The sequence below is a fragment of the Pteronotus mesoamericanus genome, unplaced genomic scaffold, assembly GCF_021234165.1.
Source record: "Pteronotus mesoamericanus isolate MK-2021 breed Mesoamerican mustached bat unplaced genomic scaffold, CSHL_Meso_final scaffold_21, whole genome shotgun sequence".
NCBI classification, from domain to species: Eukaryota; Metazoa; Chordata; class Mammalia; order Chiroptera; family Mormoopidae; genus Pteronotus; species Pteronotus mesoamericanus.
Genome location: NW_026555310.1, coordinates 13,188,180 through 13,206,634, shown reverse-complemented (window position 1 = coordinate 13,206,634; position 18,455 = coordinate 13,188,180). Strand labels below are relative to the sequence as shown.

Below are 18,455 nucleotides of genomic sequence, written 5' to 3'. Positions count from 1 at the left end.
CCCCCCAGGCAGGGAGCGCAGGGCTTGCAGACAGGAAGCCACGTTCTGGGGTGAACACCTGAAGAGGAATATTCAAGGGAAAAAACTATGTCCACCTTGTCTGGTCATCAAAAAATGGATATAAATGATACGTGCTTTTTATATATGCCTAAATAAATGCAGAGAGAGAGATCTGGTTGGTATGATCCACCACGGGGTTGAATTTGGGATGATGTGTCCTACTTTGTCGTTTTCAATGCTGCCTGGCTTGTTTCTTTGTGTGTGTTTACAGTGAGCATGTAGCACTTTTGCAACAATCATAATATTTTTTTTTAGAGAGCCTTCACTATCTTCATAATGTGGGTCCACTGCTTTTGAGCTGTTTCTGTTGAATGCTTATATAAAAATAAGAGTTCCTTGCTAAGTGAAAGGAACTTTCTAAATACCTTATAATGATGTCACAGCATGTACTCCCCATAGCAACTACATTAGAAGGAATTTCTATCTTCATTTATAAACCACAGAGAGATTAACTTTTTTAATCTGAACTCTCACAGTTGGTACAGTTGGTACTCTAAGGAACTTCAGTCTAAATCAAGATGTTCCCATCTCTAAACTTGTGCTCTGCTCCTCAATATATTACACTATTACAGTAATTACATTACAACACTTGAGATTGTATATCATCATTTTCCTCAATCCTTCCTCCTGCCTACTCTAAAAGCAGTAACCACTTTTACCTAACTTGCTAACAGGGGGGGTGGGCACTGAGCTTGCACATATTTTAAACAATTAGCTAGATTAGCAGTCTGTCAGGATTTATTACTTCTCCCAAAGTTAATGCATAATATTTGTAGGTGGCAATCACTTGTCCAAAAACTATGAGCTAATGTCTCTGATAGGTCTACCCCAAAGTGAAAAGCTGAAGGCTAACACTACTCTGCCCTGGACATCAGCTCAGATTTTTCTAAACACCACTCCCAAAATATGTTGGTCATATTACTAGGTTTTCTGTTTCTCTATTAGCTGTTGAGCAATAAATAGACTGCTTCTAGATCAATCTTTATCTATAAGCAGGGTTGTCTTGATTCAGCTCCCTTTAGGATTAATCAATCAGTACACAGGCTATGCCAATGAGAAAAAAAATATGCCTCTAAAGGTAAAGCTAGGTTGGTAGGGTTTTGTTTTGTTTTGTCCTCCATATTTTAAGTAATATTTTCTGTATTTCTTTGGATCACTAGCCACTGAAATATTCAAATATCCTTAAGAGCAATTTAAGCTTTGCAGAATCAACAACAGAATTTAAACAGAAGGAATTAATCTGGAAAGGAAATTTGTTTGTAAGCATAAATGACCAGCCAGCTGAAACAGGGAGACAAAACAATCTTCCAGTATGCATCTGGTATCCTTGTCACAAATGATTAGACCAGGAATTTGTCCCTGACTCCAAAATACTCATCTAGGTCCAAAAAAAAAAAAAAAAAACCCTCAGCAACTATGAGCCCGTTGTACATGTAGTTCTACAAATTCTAAAATATAACAATGAACTAGGCGTAGACAATTGTTCAGTCATGTCTCCCTCATCCTGCCTTTATCCAACTGACTCTTTTCTAAGTCAGTGAACATTACACTCTTTCCTGCGTTTACGTCCTCTAGTCATATTCAAATTTCTGAGATGTTCAACTTCCCTTCTATCACCTATACATTGAATAAATAAATAATTAAACACTTTCTATATGTAAAACATCGGATCAGATACAAAGCAGAAACAAAGGTGAACAAGATACAGTTCCTGTCCTATGAGAATCTGTAATTTAATAATTGCCTAACAATTTCAAATATTTATTCAACAAACACTAAGCTACTAAGTGACAGAAAAAGGATTTGGTGTTCAGACTGTGATATGAACACATGGGCTCTGGCCCTAGATTAGTTATAGTCCATTAACAGGACAGATTTGTACACAAATATGTGCAGCAAAATATGGAACATGTTAGTAAATTCATTACAGATTACATAAAAGGAGGGATAATCAATTCTATCTGAAGAATCAGGCAAAATCTTTACAGTGAGAGTGATGCTTCAACTATCAGTAGAAGCTGTCGAGTAAGATAACAACATTAAGCAAAATTATTCCCACAAGAACCAAGGTGTGAGCATCATGATTCTCGCAGGAAATGCAAGTAGTCTGATACAGCTTAGTTTAGCAAGGAGCTTTGAGAGAACAGTCAGGGAGAAATAGGGTGGTGGGACCACAGAAAGAGAGGAGGCTTGAAAAGCCAGGTCAGACTTAGTACACAGGCAATTAAAGGATTTTTAACAAGAGAGCAAGAGTATGATGGTATTTTCCCTTTCTGAACATGCACAGGATTCATGGCAGTGAGAAGGTTGCCCAGGGCAAGATGTGAGGTTGGGAGGGTCCATAAACTTGTGCTGTGGTCTCGGCTGGAGTCAGACAGGCCCGGACCCATCACAAGCAGAGTGGTCAGCCATGTTAAAGAGACAGCGTAGGAGTGAAAGAGGGAGAAAATCAGGGAGTGAGACTCAACTGGCAGAAAGGCTACTTGGTTATTGGGGGCATAGAGAAAATGGTGGGGACCACGTACTTACTCCCTGGTAGGGAAGCACACTGGAATTTCAGGACTGCCCATATGCAGTTTGAAAAATCTCTGAAGCAATTCTGATGATCATGACCCTCATTTAGAATAGCTGCTTTAGACCATGCCCCTAAAATGAAAGTGACACAAGCACATAATAATTTCATTTTTTAAATCACAGCATTTTCTATGTGTGCTGGAAATGTTTATAAAACATTGGCGGCAGCAGCATGTAGTAAACTAATTCATCCATTCATTGTCCTCACTGAAACAAAGTGGCTTTATAATTTTGTTTTTTTTTTTTCTAATTTTATAGTTAGACCCACTATTGAGGTCAGTGTCTCTGGAAAGATCTGATGCAATCAGGCAGGACAACATTCTAGGTTAAACATAATCAACTGAACACTTAGATACTTCAGCTGTGTTACAAGCACTTAGGAAATTATTTAGGCAATCCAACAAATTTTTATAACCAGACAAGTATAAAAAATGATGTGAGTTATAGATAGTAACTTAAATAAACATGGTCATTTTTTACTTGCGCACATGAAAACAAGTTCTGGGTTTTGTTTTGTTTTTTCTTGTACAGAAAGCAGCATTTCCTCTTCCATCTTCCCATTCTGACCCTTATTTTTTAGTTGAATTTAAGCTTTTCTAAAGTTTTGTTTTACCACTTTGTGCACAAAATTAAAATTGGTGAAGCAAATACAGAGGGGAAGCACATTAGCAGATAAATACCTAGTGCTTCTTAAAGAGCCCAGGCCACCAAATAGCTCTTCTTGCTCTTGGTTTTGCACAAATGGAAGCATCACATCCTGTCGCACTTCATCAGTTCAGTTCACCAAGTAATTTATTAGAAACATCTTTTCCCAAGACAAAAATCTTCATTCAGCTAAAGATGTGTTCACTTATGTCCCTATTTAGTATGTTACTTAGGATATCATACATACAAATTCTATTTCTTTTTTTTTCTCTCTCTCTCTCTGCATATTATTTGTCCAAAATTAAATATGCAAGTTGTCGGTCATTAATAAGAAAGTCTTAAATGTCTACTTCTAAAACTATCTTTGCTCTGCTTGGAGACAAAGTTCATTGGAAATTATTTATTTGTTTCTCATTTCTTCTAATAAAACTTTATATAAACTAATTTAGTTAAGTCTTAGTTTATAAACTAATAAAAATGTTTGATTACATTGCACTGGAAAAGGGAGTAATTTTAATAGTTTATATAAATTATTATTTTAAGGGTATAGACATAAACACGAATGTACACATTTAGGAATATACAGATCCATTCTTCCAATCTGTCCCTCGGGCAGCAAACACTTATTGAAAACCTATGTGCAAAGCACACAGTAAAGTTTTGTGAAAATTAATGATAAAACAAATATGCCCTCTTAGAGTTGGTAGGGGAGACAGAGACAGACATGCAAAAAGCTAAATAATTATAAACAGAGTAGAATAAAAGTACAAGAATTGTGGTGTGAGAGCTCAAAAAAGAAACAATTAATTCCAGTTTAAGAAAGCATCAACAATGGTGGAAAGCGAGAGTCCACACTAGAGATTTGGAGGTGAGCGAAGTACTCCCCTTGGTCTAGAGTCCACGTCTGACCGGAGACTGGAGAGGCTGTCCAAGCAGAATGAGGAAAGACCCTGGACATCATATTACTGAACACCCTGATAAGGGGAAATGCTGAAAGTTTCTGCCAAAGGAAAATCACACAATTCAACCTTTGTGTAGTGAGCTAACTACGCAACAAATGAAGGACAGATCAAAGAAGTGAATTCTGAAGTCACAGAGAATATTCTAGTAGTCTGGGGAAAAGAAACAACTTCCTCAGTAAGAATGATGGCAGGCAGAATGGAAAGGAAGCAACAGTTTGGAGGCATAGTGACTCATCAGTCACTGTAAGTAAATTAAAGATTATAACATAGTATTACATAGTAATTAATGTAAAATTAACAGCACACGTGTCACATAATGTTGGTTTACTTTATTTCAAAAGTCAATTGTAACACTCTTTCCCACACTCAGGAGTCCCTTAAGAATTCTTCCAGGTACTACCTCAGGCAGCCAGCACTTAGTAACAACTAATCACTTAACACAGGATTGAGCCCATCTGCCATCTCCATTACAAAGTCTAGGCCACAGAAATATAAATGGTGGGGAGAAAAAAAAAAAGGTAACATTACAAAAGCAAATGGCAAGGCACAGATACCTAGTAATATCAAACATTTATTTTCATGTGAAGAAAGCTAGCTAGCTATAGATCCTTCATGAGAAGAAAAACTTGAATAGCAACAGCAGAACATAACTGACACCCCTTTGGGAGAATATTAGATGAAATGAGAACTTTCAAGTGGAAAGTGGTTGGCAATAGAAAGAATCTACCTTAATATCCCCTTAAAAAATTCACATACTAGAATGAGGTCCTGAGTCCTCATACGTGTATTGACAATCACAAATTTTCCTTAACCAGAACATTTTTACAATTTATTTCAAGGTTCTGCTTCCAGCAAGCTGTAAGGAACACTTCAGGTCACCTGGACCAGAGACGCAGCCTTCCCCAGGAACGCCCAGAGAAGCAAAGGGGTTGTCAAGGTCAGAGTCAGTGTCAGAAACAGAACAAAACCTCGGGGTTGGCACTGCGCTTCACTGGCATGTTTCATAAGGAAGCAGGAAGTCAAATACTTGCCATTAGAATGACAAAATGATAAAACTGGAACAAAGAATGTGAAACCATTTAATTGAAATTATGAGAGATAAACCTTGAGTTGAAAAAAAATCAACCATCTTTCAGCTAGTACACTTCAAACTTCTTTTCAAAAATAGTTTTTAAATTCACTAATTTAAATTACCAATTAAGACAAATATTCACTAGCAACTTAATACTATGTATCCTTTTCCCAAAACCTACAAAACTTTTGATGAGACAACTGGCATAAAAAAATCAATCACAATCAAGTTTTTAATATTGCTGCTTCTACAATTAATTTGAACATTGATGGAATACTACACAGCAGAAAGGAAAAAGGAACTCCTACCCTTTGTGAGAGCATGGATGGAACTGGAGAGCATTATGCTGAGTGAAATAAGCCAGGGGGCGAAAGACAAATACCGTATGGTCTCACCTATAAGTGGAACCTAACCAACAATACAAGCAAGCAAAATAGAACCAGAGACATTGAAATAAAGAACAAACTGACAGTGGCCAGAGGAGAGGAGGGGGGATGAGGGGCAAAACCAGGCAAAGAAGGGGAAAGGTTTAGTCAGAGAAGATGTATAAAGGACCCAGGGACAAAGACAATGGGGGGAGGATTGACGTGGGAGGTGGGGGTGAGTAGGGCAGGAGTGAGTAATGGGGACGACTGTAATTATGGCACAACAATAAAAAATAAAAATTAAAAATTAAACAAAAGAAAGTTGAGATATCAAAATAAGTCAGATAGTATGCAATATCTAAAATAGCTCATTTAAATGAGATTTGCAAATAAAGTTGTTGCTCTGTATAGTTCTCAGATATCACTTAGCCTTATTCATTTGCTTTCTCTCCACTAGCTCTCTCATAGTCTTTGCTTTTACAGTCAGGAAACATAAAAACCTATTGAAGGCATCAAAGAAGAATGATTGGGCTTTCGGTTATGGAGAAAACCACAAATAATGTGATATTGCCTTTACAGGAGTACAGTTAGATTTTAAAAAAAAGGTATTTGTAGAAATGCTCCCAGAATTATACACATTGAGATGATGCAATAATAAGGATCTGTAGGCACTGAGAAACAAATTTCTCAAAATGATTTTAAAAACATTATTATGCTAAGTAATGCTGAGAAATGTGCTGGTTTCAACCAGTTGTAGCAATTGTAATCATATCTGGTTCATATTACACTCTCTGACATTTGTGGTTGTTTTTAATAAAATTAATGTCATTTGTTTTATATGTCATTTGTTGTACATATATATACATACATATATATGCATATATATAGATAGAGAGAAGCTAATTAACAAAGTAGGAAGTTTGTCTTTTACAAATTCATGTCACAATCCACAAAGAATACTGTAGTGCCATTTTCAATATCTAAGTAATTATTTATATTGGGATTCTGAAGAACATATTTGTCATATGAACATCTTTGAACATATTTGAAAGGAAATCCTGGAATTTATTATTAAAAAACTAGCAAGTTGAATGGTGACTGCCTCATTATTAAGAAAACAGTGGATTGAAATAATAGAGCTTGAGACCCATTTTCAACTCCAACGACAAATATCTATGTCACAGAGTTAATTCAATTAATTTCCTCAATTTTTGCATTTGCCCAGTCCATTACCTTTCTCCTGCATTTAGCTTTCATCTTATCCTGCCTGCTGATTTCTAGTTAAATAGTCCTCTCATTACTTAATTTCCCACAACTTCATTAGGTAACTCAGCAGCAGAAAAAAAGATAAGAATCAATACTTGGAAACTAAACATCAAATGGTTAACATTTACGCCACTCATCTGAATTGTTCTATTCACAGCTCTCACCAATTGGGGACAAATATCACCAAAAAGTTTCATGTTCTCCCTAGGGTTAATATTAGTATCTATTATAACTGTGTCTCCCCGCTTTGTAATTTCTCTTCAGTCACCAATACCTGGATACTGATAGGAATGAGCCCCAGTCTTGAAGTCTAAAATAACTTATAGAAGGGTAACAGAATATGGCTAGTTGTCAGCAGCCTGCGTCTTAAAGCCAGATATATTGGGTCTAAGGATTAGGAGCTGAACCTTGCTACCTCCTAGATGTAAGACTTAGGCCAAATTACTTACACTGTCTCTGAATTCCAATCTTTTCAACTGTAAAACAGGACATCATCTGTTTTACAGAATTATTGGAAGGATGAGTGAATCAGCATAAGTGCTTTATACACTGTTTCACATAGATTTAGGCTTTGACATTAATTTAAATAAAATATATAGCAAATGTCCAAAAGTCTCATGTTTCTTGGCCTTATTAGTACAGCTTTTATATTTGAATAGCTTTACTGTCTGATAAATAAAAATATTTCCTAGGGAGTATCAATGATATTTTGTTTCTTTATTTCCTAGGGAGTATCAATGATATTTTGTTTCTTCAGAGTTTCTGGAAGATAAATGATAATTCCCTCAGGGGGTTTAGAGTATTACTCTTTACAGAATAAACTTGACAAAATATCTCACAATTTGAAAAAGAATTCCTGATAGCTAATGTCCCCGGCTGATGAGGCATTAACATTGATGGTTGTCATAAGGTTAAAAATAAAAAGGAGAATATTGATCATTTGCAGCAAGGCAACTTTTAAACCCACCCTATTTTTCTATTGGCAATAAATTCTTGTTCTCCTTTGTCCTGTGTTGTCATCTACTTCAATATCTCTTTTATCGTATGTCCAACAGGAAAGAACAATCTAAATGTCAGCCCGTAGCTTTTATTGATCACATGTAAGAATGTGCCAGAATGTGCTTTCATTCCGAAACTTTGTTGTTAAACAAGGCCTCCTGTCTGTCAAATCCCATTTAAGTCCACAGGTCTGTGTGGGAGGGTGTGGGGGAGCCATGGAGTGGAATCTGTAGAACTTGAGTAGTGTATTTTCTAATCTACGCTCCCTGGCCATTGTTTTGTTCTATTCCCCCTCTGCATTTAGATTGTATTCAGTCTGGGCTATGCCATACGGTCTTCAACATGCAGCTTTAAAATTGTCACCTAGCAGTTCATGTTTCTATGACTCTGCAAATTGACCATAAATTTTCCTAAAGTACAGGTACCCTCTCTTCTGTGTTGCTATTTGCCACACAGCAATACAACCCCCAAAAAATGAGATAAGGCTAACAGCTATTAAGTGCTTTTCTTTTCATAGGCATGGTACTGAGCACTTTATAAACTTTATTTCATTCACTTCTCCAATAATCTTATAAATTTGTTTTTTTAATCATTTCCATATTACTGACTAGAAAATAAAATTCCAAAAGTTGAAGTAAGTTCCCCAAAATAACAATCCAAAAAGGGATAAAAAAGGGACTTAAAGACATCTATCTGTCTGACTTCTAATTCCATTTTCTTGCTGCTACACTCTGCTGCCCTAAATTCTCATTAATCTTTACATGCAAGTGTCTCATAGGAATAAAAGTATTTAGAAAGGTGTAGCCAATAGTTTAGACTTGACTCTGCTTAAAGAGGAGTAGGGGAGAAATAACCAAAAGTAGGTATTAGAATCCCCTTGAGAAGATAGCTTATTAATTACTTTAGCTCTAGAAAACTATACCCAGTTTGGGGGGGAATGGGAATCATAGGAGTTGTCAAGTATTGTTGAATAAGAATGCTCATCCGTAGTATTATTTTGAATATTCACTATTTGAAATAAATTTTAGAAAATAAGAGACAAGTTAAATAAATATATTATACCAATATAATAGGCTATTACATAGTCACGGAAGATTCCATTTTCAAAAACTAATGACAGCAACATCTACATGATATAATATTAACAGAAAAGTAAAGAAGATAAATTGTATAGAATATAGTATGATTTCATTGTACAATGTATGCAAACATATGAAATCTGTCCAGAAAAAGTCCAGCCATTGTTTATGTAAGAAGACTGGTTCGTGCAACATCGATGTAACCTGGCAGTGAAGGAGTCGACTGGAATGTGCATGCGCAAACAATGACGACTTCGCTGCACTAGTCATTCGGGGGAGTGGACACCGTTGAGTGAGCATGTGTACTGTGTGGCTGTAGCATTCAAAATGACTGAACGAGCAGAGCAATGAATCTGCATCAAATTTTGCATTAAGCTTAAACAGTCCTCCACAGAAATTATTCAGATGACTCAGGAGGCCACAGCTATGGGCACCTGGCGACTGGCAGCTTCATCACAACAATGTGCCTGCTCATGTATCATGTCCTGTGCAGAGTTTTTTGGCAAAACATCAAATCACCCAGGTGACTCAGGCCCCTACAGCCCAGATTTGGCACCTTGCGACTTCTGGTTTTTCCCAAAATTACTTTTGAAAGGAAAGAGATTTCAGACCATCGATGAGATTCAGGAAAATACAACAGGGCAAGTGATGGCAACTGGGAGAACTGTGTGAGGTCTCAAGGTGCCTACTTTGAAGGGGACTGAGGTGTCATTGTCCTATGCACAATGTTTCTTGTATCTTCTTCAATAAATGTCTCTATTTTTCATATTACATGGCTGGATACCTTCTGGACAGACCTCGTCATATACACACATGAGGAAGAGAGAGGGACTATAAATCTTATGTTACAAATGGGAGAAATGAACTAAATGCTCATAGTATGATGGAATAGCAGGTTTAAATCCATTTCAAATTACTGAATACTTACCTAATGTGACATGCAGTGTTTTAACTCATGTAGATGTATTACCTTATTTAACCTTCAAAACAAATATAAGAGGTAGGGGCTCCTATTCTCCCCACTTTACAGGTGAGGAAATTGAGAAACCGAGAGATTAAGTCACTTTCCAAGGTTTCACAGCTAGTAGTGGCAGGGCTGGTCTAGTTCCACACCTATGTCCTTCGAGGCAAACAAAACTGGCACTCATAAGCAAATGTTACTAGTATAAAGCAGGCTAACAACTGAATAAAACCCCTTTGATAGAAACTGTTTTTCTTCCTGGCCTTGAGTAAACTCAAACAGGGAATGCAGGCTTCTTCTGCCACAAATAATGTAACTAAAACAGCACAGCCGTTAACACCCTATTCTGGGGAGGCCTTGCTTTGTGAATTGCTTCTAGACTTCCATTCTCCACATCTCAGGGTTCTTTTTGAACACTCCAGGTCCCACATGCTAACAAATGCAGAGTAAACCAAAATACTGGTGGCACAACATAGTAAGCCTTTTCTCTCCTAAGATATACCTGACAACTCCCACACTGTGATTTCAAAATCACTGTCCAGAAATACCCCTAGGACAAATTTTCCTAAAACTTTGATGCCAAAAACAGAAACGAACAAAACAAATATGGCCCCCAAAAGCACTGTGGGATGACTGCATTCTTTAACAAGACCTCAGAACTGCAGAACCAGAAGAACGAGATGTTATGGGCATGCCACACCTTGACCCTCAGGTAACCTGCCATATGCCTTCTTAACAGATGGACAAGAATTCTAATTTCCCTAGCTTACAGTAACAGAATTATTCAGCTCACAACATCATCTGAAAACTTATTTACAAACTAACTTCAAAATGTCTGACTAAAGAAGGGTAGTGTGTCTAAGGGATAAACCAGCGTGGACTGGGGTAGAGCCAGCACTTGGGCTCTCTTTCACCGCAGACAATGAGAACAGCACAGGCACCTGCCTCCAGCTGGGCCCGTTCCCACTGGACTCATCAGATTCTCTCCCTTGGAGTCGGGATTTGCTTTCCCGCATGTCAGTTAATCACTAAGTGTAACTGGAACTGTGATACATAACTGTGAACTGTGTGGTGGCAAGGTATATGTCACCAGTGGATAAAGAAACAAAGTCTTTGAAGCACGAGAGTAAAGAAGATGTGGAGAGGACCACATGAAAAGGAGAAGAAGAAGAAAGGAAAAAGCGTACGAAATTTCCAACGTGTTCCTCTTTCATCCACAATATGCTTGCAGGCTGTCACAACCTTTCATTGATTATGAAAACCACACAACCCCAATTATCCCTGCAGAGAAACAAGAACAGGGACAGTGCTGAACTTGACACTATCATTTCTAATAGTGACAGTCTAACAGCAACAATTTCTTTCCTTTGTATAATGCTTTATCTTTTACCAAAGGCCTACAAACAATGATGTGAAAGTAAGTATATATTTAACAATAGGGTCTCCAAGAACAAGGTAAACGCATGTATGTGTGTGTGTGTGTGTTTACATAATTTATTATAAAAGTTTACAATTTACAAATAATAGTAATATACATATATGTAAATTCCATAAGGTTAATTGATTGTCACAGAATGTCTTAAATGCTGACAATAACAAAACAATAACCAAGCCCTGAGTTGCAGTGGTTGTGGTTTTCCATGTGTAAATATTCCCACCATGGCCAACTTCAAGCCACCAATGTGATATCACCAAACATGGGTTGAAAACAGATGAACAGTAACACACAACTGCATATTTTCACCACACAGATTAAAAAGATAAAGCATAGATTCTAGTAGAATAATTAAAAGTAATAACTGTTGAGCATGTCTCAATTTTCTCTTAAAACGTAATATATTACATTTTAGGTTTACATTGGTGGTGGGAAAGTGGAAACAACTGTATTTGAACAATAACATAATACATTTTAAAAAATAAAAATAAATAAATTTTAGGTTTACATATTAATTTTTAATAATCACTTTAACTGACTCACAAGTTCCTGTCTCAATCCCATTTAAACCAGCTCCAGCATACCACTAAAAAGTATCATCTTAACACTTTAGTAGGACAGGTATTGCTAATCGAGATCAAGTGACTATGGTCACAGAGTCATTTCCTCCTCAAACTAGTTGATTAAAAAGTTTAATGTAAATAACCAGTATGTGGTGAACCTAGAGATTTTGTTTTTGACTCAATAAATCTGGTGTGGTGGCCTAAGAATCTGTCTTTTAACAGGCACAGTGCCTTCCCCACACGAGAATGATGCATTCCGAGAATCACAGCATCCCGTGTTTATTGACTACATATTCTGTGCCAAGCTTGTAATATACTGTACTGGGAGTGAAAAAAGGGTTCTGTAATAAAACTTGACATGTCCAGTGATAGAAAGTAACCTCACAGAGGGACTAATCATGAATTTCTAACTGGGTAAGTCATGGTGGGTAGCCATGCCCAAGCATAAATATAAATTCTCTAAATTAGGTTTAAAACTAAAATGTTTCTCTTCTCCTTAAATGAGCCCCATCCATTGTTTCCCAGCATCTAGGTTAACACACCCTTAAAATGGCTTCTTCAGACCCCTAGGAAGTATAATCACCCTCAACAGAGCACATAATCTTAACTCTCCTGTAACTCAATCCCCACCTTGCTTTCTGCCATCTTCCTGTAATCTTCCTTATGCCCCCTCCTTGATTCCAAATGCATAAAAGAAACCGCAAAATGTCATTCAGAGAGACATTTTCCTCATTCTGTTGAGTTCTTGCTTCCAGGTATATCCTCTGTTTGGCTCAAATAAATTCTTATAAAAATTCCCTACAGGTTTGGATGTTCTTACCCCAACAACACGAACACAAAAGAGAGAAAACTTGTCCTCAAGGAGAATACAACGACTAAGAATTATAATACAATTATTGAAGTGAAGATAAGTTTGTCACCCCAAAATATGCCTTTTGGGGGGGATACTGATTATTTTAGGCTAGTTAATTTTAAGAAACAGCAGACTTGGTAGAAGCCCTGAAAACCAAGTAAACCAGGCAGGAGTAGGTTGATGTGTAGAGGAAAATTTTTTCTCCCCAACACTCTGATACTGCTACATCCAGCTGCTTTGGGAAAACAGCAAAATCCAGCATGAAGACTCATAAGAGTCATGATATTTGACCTGAGTCTTGAAAGAGCACAAGCTAATCAAGAAAAGGAGGAGCAGGGAGGAAGGAATATTCAGGGCAGAGAGAGCATGATGTGCATGGTCAACAAGGTAGAAAGAATCTGATTTACCAAATTCTCTCGGAACTGTACCTCTTACTTGTGTTTTGGAGCCACATTTATCTGGGACAAGTTTTAGCACATATTAAGCACATATTTGTTAAATATGTTCAGTCACAGAACACATGTGAGGAGTACCTAGAAATTAGACAAAAGAGTTATGGCCAGGCCAAGAAGGACTTTTTAGAATGTCTAGTACAAAAGAGATGCTCAATAAATTCCCACTTTGTACTCTTCCTTAGATATTAGTGTTTAAAATTTGTTTTATTAACATTGCTGTGAAAGGATTTACATATGATAGCTAACCTACAAAGTCTACAAATACAGAGTTCTCTCACTGATTTTGTTATTGCTAACTTCTCAATCAGAGAAAATGACAAAAGTCATCAAAAACATGTGTTAGAAACAGTGTAACTAAAGTCCCAGGGAAAACGGGTGATTATGATATGTTATTTTTCACACTGGTTTTTATCTCATTCTAACTAATCTGTTTTCAGAATAAAATGGGAATATTATAGATACCATTTTCTGTTTCTAAGGCTGTATCATATCAGCTATATACATTTTAATTAGGTAACCCAATTAACTTAAAAAACTATAATTAATATAATAAAGAAAAATGAATCCAAGAGATAAATAATGGGTAGAAGGAATGTCACAAATCCAGCAAGAAACGTATATTTGCCATCCTAACACACCAATTTTGTAGCCACTACATAACCTCTATGTGCACAGTCCCTTCTCTAATGCAAACCATGTCCATCCTGTCCGGTGCTGTCCCCCCTCAGCCCGATTTCCTCTTTGAAGTATATTCCAAACACCCTGGTCCACGATGATCTGTTTCCTCGCTGTGCATGCACTTCTTCTTTGGCTCTAGCCCTATATTTTCATGTTATGTCATATTCATTTCCCAACCAGATTTTACATTTTCAGAGAACTACTCTTGCATTTCTCACGGAGCAAGGCATAATAATGCTAGACATATAAAAGACAAACATTTGGTCAGTAAACAGACTAAATGATTTCCAGGAATTATATTTAGCTTCAAGCTTCAACTGTTGATTTTCTTACCTCCCCCACAAAGATGAAAACATAAAGTTTTTAAAGTCTTTGGGCACAGTGAACAGAGGTTATCAGAAGGGTTTCTATTTCTAAGTTGCTTGTTTAATGTCAGCAAATTACCAGAGGGCTCTAATTAAAAAGGCAAGGGAATTTTTTGCTCTGCTTGCCCATTGTAAGGCTGAGGGGCCTACAGTTGTGCCTTGCTGCTAAGTGCAATACCCACAAGCATTCTAGGCTAGAAGCTCTTTATGCACATCAAAGAAAAAAGAGAAAGAGGGTACAGGTATCTCAAGGCTGCTTCCATCCTTGTCTTCTTTAGCCAATTTTTTTGAAGTTCAAAAGAGAAAGACTATTTATAGAATCTCATAACTGAATCATATAATACCTTTATTCAATAAATACTACTGCTAGTATCATAATAATAACATTTTTTAACACTTTCTATGTGACATATGTTGCACAAGCATTTTTCAGACATCATTTTATTAAACTCTGACAGCACTCTGTATAAGATAAATTCCATAATTATCCTCATTTTAGAGTTGAGGACACTTAAAGTAGGTAAGACCTTGTTCCAAGTAACAACATAAGTCACAAAGCTAGAATTTGTAACCAGGTCTCTTATGCCAAAGCCCAAAGAATACCACATCTATGATTACAAGATTCAATTCTTAACAATATAAGTAAAATAAGTACTATGGTCTCTTTCGGAACTTTATTTTTCTATTTGAAAATTTGAAAATTAAAGACAAGACACCAAATTTGTGGTATGAAAAAAGGCTGGAACAAGGACATTTCCAGGGTCTGAGGTACCAAGTTGAAACAAACTGCCTTATAGCCAATAGACTCCAGGATTCCCGCCACACTCATGCAAACAAGCACCCAGGAAAATAACCACCAGTACCACCCCCTAGAATGGTTAAATGTTGACCTTTCCAGCAGAAAGTTAAGCTAAGGTGTAATTTCTCTAAAGGTATAAACACCCTAAGAGCTTATGGGAAATTCAGATTTAACTTACAACATATTTACATCCATTCCATGTATGGGCCATATAGCATTCAGACTTTGTAGGACGTTTAGCAGAGGATAGGAACTCTGAAAAATCCTGTTAATGTAGGACTTTTGACTATGCATTATCTGTATATATTAATAACCTTCCTCTAGCATCTGAACCCAGCTTCAGAGAGGGAAGGAGGGAGGGAGGGAAAAAGGAAGGAAGGAAGGAAGGAAGGAAGGAAGGAAGGAAGGAAGGAAGGAAGGAAGCGAGGGAGGGAGGGCGGGCCTAGAAATTAATGTCTAAAAAGAGTTTTCCATACAGGTTCACCTCTTCAATTGACAGAAAGAAATCTGTGGAAGCACTTTAAACAGTGGCCACACACAGTAAGACAAGAGCTTAATGTTTAGCTCTCAGTGTCAGCACTGTAGTTTCCACAGTTTGAGGTCAGCAGTAAGAAGAATCACACACTCTCTCTCTCTCTATATATATATACACACACAAACACACACACACATACACACATATATATATCCCCCCCCCCCATAGCTAAGTAACACCTGTACGGGTTGTTACTTGAATTCACTCCTCCCTAAAAAATAAATAAATAAATAAATAAATAAATAAAAACAATTCCTTTGGCTTTCAACTCTGTCTTGTGAAAATACAAAATCAAATAACACTGTGCTGACAGCATTTTAAGCTCCAAGGCTTTTTTAAATGGAAGATTCCCCGTGTTTATTAGATTTCTTTAAGGCAAGTTTTAGTAAAGAAAGAAAGGAAGGATTTGAGGGCATTAAAAACAATCTGGGGCAAACGTGGACAAGTGAGAAAAGAGTTTTCCAAGAAGAGATATCAAAGTATGCCAACGACAGAGTGAATTATAATTTGCAACTTCTCTCTCTCCTGTTGCAATTATCAGTTTAGCTTTTTTAGTCAGCCCACTTCCTCAAAACCTGCACTATAGTAGTTGGGCTGCTTTATTTACAGGGAGACTGACGCAAAGAACGAGAGATAAACCTGTTTGAAATTTATATTCGTTGGGCAACCGAAAGTGCCCACTTGCTGGCAGAAAATCTTGGCTTCCCAGATTTTAGGAAAGGGACACACAATCTGCAAAAACCGCTGGAGCCCAAATCCCTACGTCCCAGGCTGGAGGCAGAAAGCCCGGAAGAGTGGAGGAGGGGGGGGAGCAAGTTCGAGGATTCCAGGAAGTGGGTGGGGAGGAAGCAACTGAGGTTGGAGCACATTCATCTACGCCTGGCAGGGAGAGTCCCAGGCCGCTGCACGCAGCGGTCACCAGCGCTTAGGCAATGCTGTCCCCTACGATTCCCGTCATCACCCAGCGGTACAGCTCGGGCTTGGGTTTGGGACGTAAAACGGGCTTGCACAGAGGGCGGCGGCAGGAGTTCTCACCGCTGAGTCACAGCCCAGCCAACTTTTACAGCATTTTCCACGGAAAAAAAAAGTCTCAGTCCCGTAAACCACTCGCATCTAGTTCGCACCACCCACTCCCGCGCTGCCCTATCTGGGGGTGACTCCAGACCCTACAACTAAGGTGTTTGCTGCTCATCATGCAACTTCGTATTCGCTCAAAGCCTCGGAGTATCCCGAGCGAGCGCTCGCCAAGTGCTCCCAACCCAGCAAAGGGGGGACAAGCGGAGGGAGGGGAAAGACTGCATCCTCACCTGCACGACACGGACACCTCCACTCGCGTAGCCGGGATGGCCGCACTCAGCTGGTTCAAGTCCCCGATGCCCGCAGTGCTGGTGTAGCGACTGTCCATGTTGGGTGGAGGTGCCGTGGACTTGTCCGGTGCCCACATCCAGAGCTCGGGCAGACGAAGGCTCCGAGCCCAGCCCCAGGCAGACCAGGTTAGGGGTTGAGGGTGGAGGCAGAGGAAGGAGGCGGAGGCAGCTCGCGGGTAGGAGGAGGGAGCAGGAAGGCGAACCTCCGCGCTGAGCCCCCAAGGGAGCCACGAGTTATAGTCCCGGCAGAGGATGAAGCTGCTGGGGAAGTGGTGTCTGAGGCTGCTGGCTTCCCTGCCCCCTCCTTGCTGTCAGCAGCCCCAGCGGAGGACACTCCGTAGTCCTTTTCTGGCTCCCAGAGGCTCCGCGAAGCCCGTGGTCAACCTGGCGAGATAGGTGGCACCAGATCCAGACCGTCTAGGAGAGAAAGCCCTGGCCCGCTTTGCGTGTGTGGTTTGGGTTTTGTCTCCGCCTCTACACACCCACACCCGCCTCCTGGGCCGTGACTCCCTTCTGTCAATCAGGTGTGGACCGGAATGTCAAACAGTCTCCTGGGTTGGGAGCTGGAGGTGTAGGTGCCTCTGCCGGTTCCTAACTCCTCTATGATAAGCCCATCCCCACCCCACCCCCACCCAGTTGATCTTCGCCTCACCCCTGGAACCCACCGAGGTCCCTTCCACTGGTGCCCTTGGCAGATGAGCCGGGTCCCTGCCTCTGGAATGCCCACCCTCTGCCACTTAAGGTTTGGGGACGATGGTACATGAAGACGATCTTCAAACTTATGTAAGCGGTGGTAAAGTGACAGATCAATATATGGGATAAGTCGAGAGCAGGTTGGACGCTAAGGTGGGGGGAAAAAACTATTTGGGATTTAAGGAAGCCATCTGGTTTCCCTTTTCCCTCAGTTCTTGGGAACGTAGGGGTCTAATGGTGACCATTCTTCTACAGTCGGGACTCTTCTGCGCCCCCTCGTTTCCAAACACAGGTAAATTCTGCCCTGAAACCTGGCGGTCACAACCCTAGAATGCAGCTCCTTCACCCCAATCCCAACCAGCAACACCTGAATGGAACTGGAGGGACAGAAGCCAAGAAGCGAGCGCAGCGTGGGGGAAGCCGGATTCCGGAGCAGTCAGACTGGTGCCAGGATGCAGAAGCGGAGCAAGCACAGGGAGGTAACCGCTGCTCACCTCCACTTCAGCGACCTTTATTTCCTGCACCTTCCCTCCAGCCTTGCCCGAGCGCCTGGGGGTCCCCAGGAGCTCGCCGCCAGGGGCAACCGAGAACAGGATGCAGAGTAAGGCAAACTAGGAGAGTAGAGGACGGGTGTCCGTCCTCATTAAGTGCGCCAAACGCGGAGTTTCCAGCTGGTAGGACTAACTCATAAAGGAAAAATTTTCACGAGTGAGGATCCGACATAAATTT

The 18,455-nt window shown here is 39.4% G+C and overlaps 1 protein-coding gene across 1 annotated transcript in view; it reads right to left on the bottom strand.

Moving 5' to 3' along the window:
* CPNE8 (copine 8) overlaps nt 1–17,479 on the bottom strand; it is a 177,437-nt gene extending 159,958 nt beyond the window's left edge. Inside the window, exon 1 of the mRNA XM_054591256.1 lies at nt 16,974–17,479. Coding sequence (XP_054447231.1) covers nt 16,974–17,110 — 137 coding nt within the window. The 5' untranslated portion in view covers nt 17,111–17,479. The remainder of the gene's footprint in view (nt 1–16,973) is intronic.
* Nucleotides 17,480–18,455: the final 976 nt, after the last annotated feature.